The sequence below is a fragment of the Rosa rugosa genome, chromosome 2, assembly GCF_958449725.1.
Source record: "Rosa rugosa chromosome 2, drRosRugo1.1, whole genome shotgun sequence".
NCBI lineage: Eukaryota > Viridiplantae > Streptophyta > Magnoliopsida > Rosales > Rosaceae > Rosa > Rosa rugosa.
The window spans coordinates 12,639,889-12,643,824 of NC_084821.1; the positions used below are offsets into that span (position 1 = coordinate 12,639,889).

The 3,936-nt window shown below is 37.7% G+C and overlaps 1 protein-coding gene across 1 annotated transcript; it reads right to left on the bottom strand.

Moving 5' to 3' along the window:
• Positions 1 to 319: 319 nt before the first annotated feature.
• On the bottom strand, positions 320 to 3,936 carry LOC133731923 (serine/threonine-protein kinase BSK5-like). Its single transcript, XM_062159371.1, has 10 exons — positions 3,682 to 3,936; positions 3,387 to 3,595; positions 3,154 to 3,289; positions 2,846 to 2,979; positions 2,631 to 2,733; positions 1,993 to 2,078; positions 1,624 to 1,812; positions 1,302 to 1,463; positions 1,010 to 1,123; positions 320 to 713 (listed from the first exon to the last, which is right to left on the bottom strand). The coding sequence occupies exons 1-10, from the start codon at positions 3,752 to 3,754 to the stop codon at positions 459 to 461; spliced, it is 1,461 nt and encodes a 486-aa protein (XP_062015355.1). The 5' UTR covers positions 3,755 to 3,936; the 3' UTR covers positions 320 to 458.

The following is a 3,936-nucleotide window of genomic DNA, read 5'->3' on the forward strand; positions in this document are numbered from 1 at the left end:
AACAAGCGATGCAACGTCTAGCATATATACACAAAGTTGGTTTTCTTTATAATCTATGTTGAAATAAAAAATTAAGCAGGAAGACATACTTGCCTATGCCTTCCTCTTCCATCCAAAGTTGCAACCAATTAATCACTATCTTCATCATATGACATAGCATACTTAGCTAGTGTGATAACCCTAAGTCCTTAACTATCCAACAGTTCATCTCTGTGTTCGTCATTCTTGGCATAACTCAATAAGTAAACACTAATGGGTGTATTGATGCATCAAAATCTATAGTACAAAAGGTGATATGATCCAAGGACAGATTAGAAACTCAGAAAAACCCAAACCATATAGTACCATTATATGAATATACAAGTGGAAACAAAACAAGTAGTTTGAATTTTGCTCAACATATATAAAAATTGGAAAACTAGATACGAGTTTGAATGAAAGAAGGGGGGAATTTAGACTTAAACAATTTGAGTTTTTTTGTTTTTCATGGCTTCCAATGATGCACCTTCTTTCAGAATATCCTTTGCATCATTATCCATCCCTAGGATCTTTAGGGCAGCAGCTTGAAGATAGAAGGCAGTCGGCCATAAATGGTGTAGTACTAGGGCATTCATACTATCTTTAAGAGCTTCTTCTGCCTTGTCAGTTATCAAGTAACACAAGCAACGTCTAACATACACGGTTCGGGATTCCAAGCTCCCACTATTAATGAACTGCAATGAAAAGTAAGAAAGATGAAATCAAAACAGGAAAACAGGTTTGAGAAAGAACTCTAAAATATGTAATTATGTTCATTCCTACTGTCAGTCTGTGTCATATGCATAGCATTTGGTTGGTCAAGCTAATAAGTTCAAAGGCTTAGAAAAGAGAGTTATGAGAAGCCATAACTTCCTATTTGTAGGACAGCTATGACAAAAGATTATATCAGTAATGATTTCAACTAGATCAGTGCATTTGATGGTAGAACCTATGAGGAAAAAAGTTCTATTTCTGAATTAGTGACCCTTACTTTTGTGTAACAACCTATTGCAGTACCAAAGTCTTTAGCTCTAAATGCAGCATCTCCCTGCTTCCTGGAATTTAGTGCTTCCTGCATTGGATCAGTCCACATATCGAAGGAAGGCTGCAAGGTGACTTAAATGTAAGGGCAGTGCAATGTAATAGAAAATGGAACATAACAATGGAGACCAAAATTTAAATAAAAATAAATAAAATAAATAAAGAGAGAGGGTAATGGCTGCAAGATAGAAAATGGATCGAGAATACAGAATATAGTAGTGTTAGGATTGAGAGTAACTAACTTCCTTTTCAGCCTCAGATTCAACATCATCCTTGTATCCAGCCATCTCCAGTACTTTGTGTATTGCAGTAAGATCCAATCTTGAGCAAGCTTCACCTAAAGGTGACAATTGCTTCGGAGGCACATTTCCATGTGGAATATCCATCAAAACAAATGATGGAACCTGCTACAAAACCACTACATTAGATATATATACACCTTCAGGGTGTTCTACTTATAGCAATAATGTAAATCACATTTACAAAATATAGGAAAAATAAATCAAATTCCGCAGCATACACTAAAGCATGATCGATCATTACAGAATAAATGAAGTTGGATACCTCTGTTTCTTTCTGAAGAGGAATGAGGGTAGTCACAAGAGACTTAGGATTTGGTCTCTTACAAGGATCAAACTGCAAGCATTGTGAAGCTAACCGCAACAGCTCATTTCCATCATCTTTTGAGAAATGATCCACCAAGCGTGAGTCCAATTGCATCAGGAAACCTTTGTCGTGTATGAGATCTACTGCCTTCCAGAAAGAAAGATGAAAAGTAATTAGCTAGCTTCTTCATATGAGAAACTGGTAATTTGATGTCATTGTAATAATTAACAATCCAAATTATAAGCATTTAAAAAAATTATTTAATCATGAAATGCTGAAACTGAGAAAAAACCAGATAGCTTAAAGGAAAAGGAAAAGGAAAGTTACATGGCTTGGGTGGGTATGACTGCTACTGAGTAGATCAAGCAATAAGGCCCCAAAGCTATAAATCAAACTTTCTGGTATAACTCTTCCTGCCAAAGAGAAGGATATATTTTAGTCAGATAAAGACTATTGCCTCGAGAAATGTGTTAGGACTTGGGCATAAGAATATGGAACATCAAGCCATTTGCCCAATTGGAATGCTACTCTGACCTCACTTAGTTCTTAGTAAGATGAACAATATCAAATAAATACAGTATCCCTTTTGTGTTCAAAACTCATGATGCAAACAAATTTAGAATCTCCCATGACCTTTTCTTTAAGGGAATAAGAATATTTGCAAAACAAATCATGACTGAGCTTTGGTAAACATGTAGGCTTCCCAACAGGCCAAAACTCGAGGAGGATCAGTCAAATGACCTTGATCACTTAGATGAAAATGCATCTAAATGAACCTCAACAACTCATTAGTGGAGGTCTGATTAGCATCATTTTTTTTTTCATCCAGAGATTGTTTTCCAAAACAAGTTTTAAATTTGGAGCAAGATGAAGTTTAGAATTTTTATGGGAAGACGCCACGAAACTGCGTATAAGTGATAAAACTGAATTCTGTTTTGTATTGGCTGAAGCAATGACTAATATACCTGTCCTGGTGTATTCTGGAGGGTAAGCTAGGTTGGAGCTGTAGCTCTTGCCATCTTTGCTACTCTTCATAAGGCCAAAGCAGGATAGTCTGGGATTTCCATTCTGTCAAGTGCAGACTGAGTACTGTGAGGAACATACAGCGAACAAAAGACTATGTACAAGGCTTCAACTCGACAAGTACTCTAGATGCAAAAGAGAAAAAGACCCCAATTACCTGATCAAACAGGACTCTAGAGGCATTAAGATCATGGTACAATGGCCGCCCTTTGCTACTGCAATACACCAAAGCTTGTGCCAGATACAGAGCCACTCGCAACCTCATAGTCCCTTTCATGGGCTGGGACTCCCCTACACAAATTTATAAGTTTGCTAGGTTACTACAAGAAATACAAATCAAACTCTCAACATAACTAAGTTAATTAACACCATTTTCATCATACACATGATGCTACCAGTACAAACTTAAAGCCAAATTAATTGAGAAACACAGTAGAAGAATTTTATTAGTGGAGGTGAGCTTACTATGGAACAGATGTTTAGAGAGAGTTTGATTAGGCATGAACTCAGCCACAAGCAATCTCTCATTGCCTTCACAGCAACACCCTATCAAATTCGCCAAACGTTTGTTTCTCAGCTGCCCAACAGCTCTAGCCTCAGCCTATACATAACCAAACACTTATTTTTCTCATACAAAAATTACAAATTGAACTTTTTGCAAGAAAAAGAACTTAAATTTAGCCAACAGATATACATACAAGAAATTGGAGGGAATCAGGCCAAGCCGAGTACTTGAAGCGCTTAATGGCGATCCAACGGCCATCTTCGAGCATGCCTCTGTAGACAACATTTGGAGCTTTCTCCCCGTCGTCGGAAACAATGTTCTCCGGCAAGAATCCCTCTGTGGCAGCTTTAAGTTGGTTCAAGCTGAACTCAGGCAGCGAGTAAGTTTCCTTGCTTACGTTCTCTGCATGTTACAACAAGTCAAAAAGGGTTCAACTGTAAAGGGAAAGAACTGAAAAGACCAAAACAGAACAGTAACTAAACTCTCACCTAATTCCGACGAGTCGTTGAGATTCGATATCGTATTTGATGGCCGGAAGCAAAGAGAGAATCCGGCACCCATTTCTATCTCTACAAAAGCAAAGAGAGTGATATGGTTTGAGGCGTTTGGCTCTCTAGCTTTCAACTCCCACTACCTCCAAAAACGCAGAGAGAGTGAGAAGGTTTGAGGCTTTTGGCAAATGACCGGAAATTTCTATGTGTAAGTTTAGTACGAAGGTTCGGAGTTGAAAAATGGAAAGGATT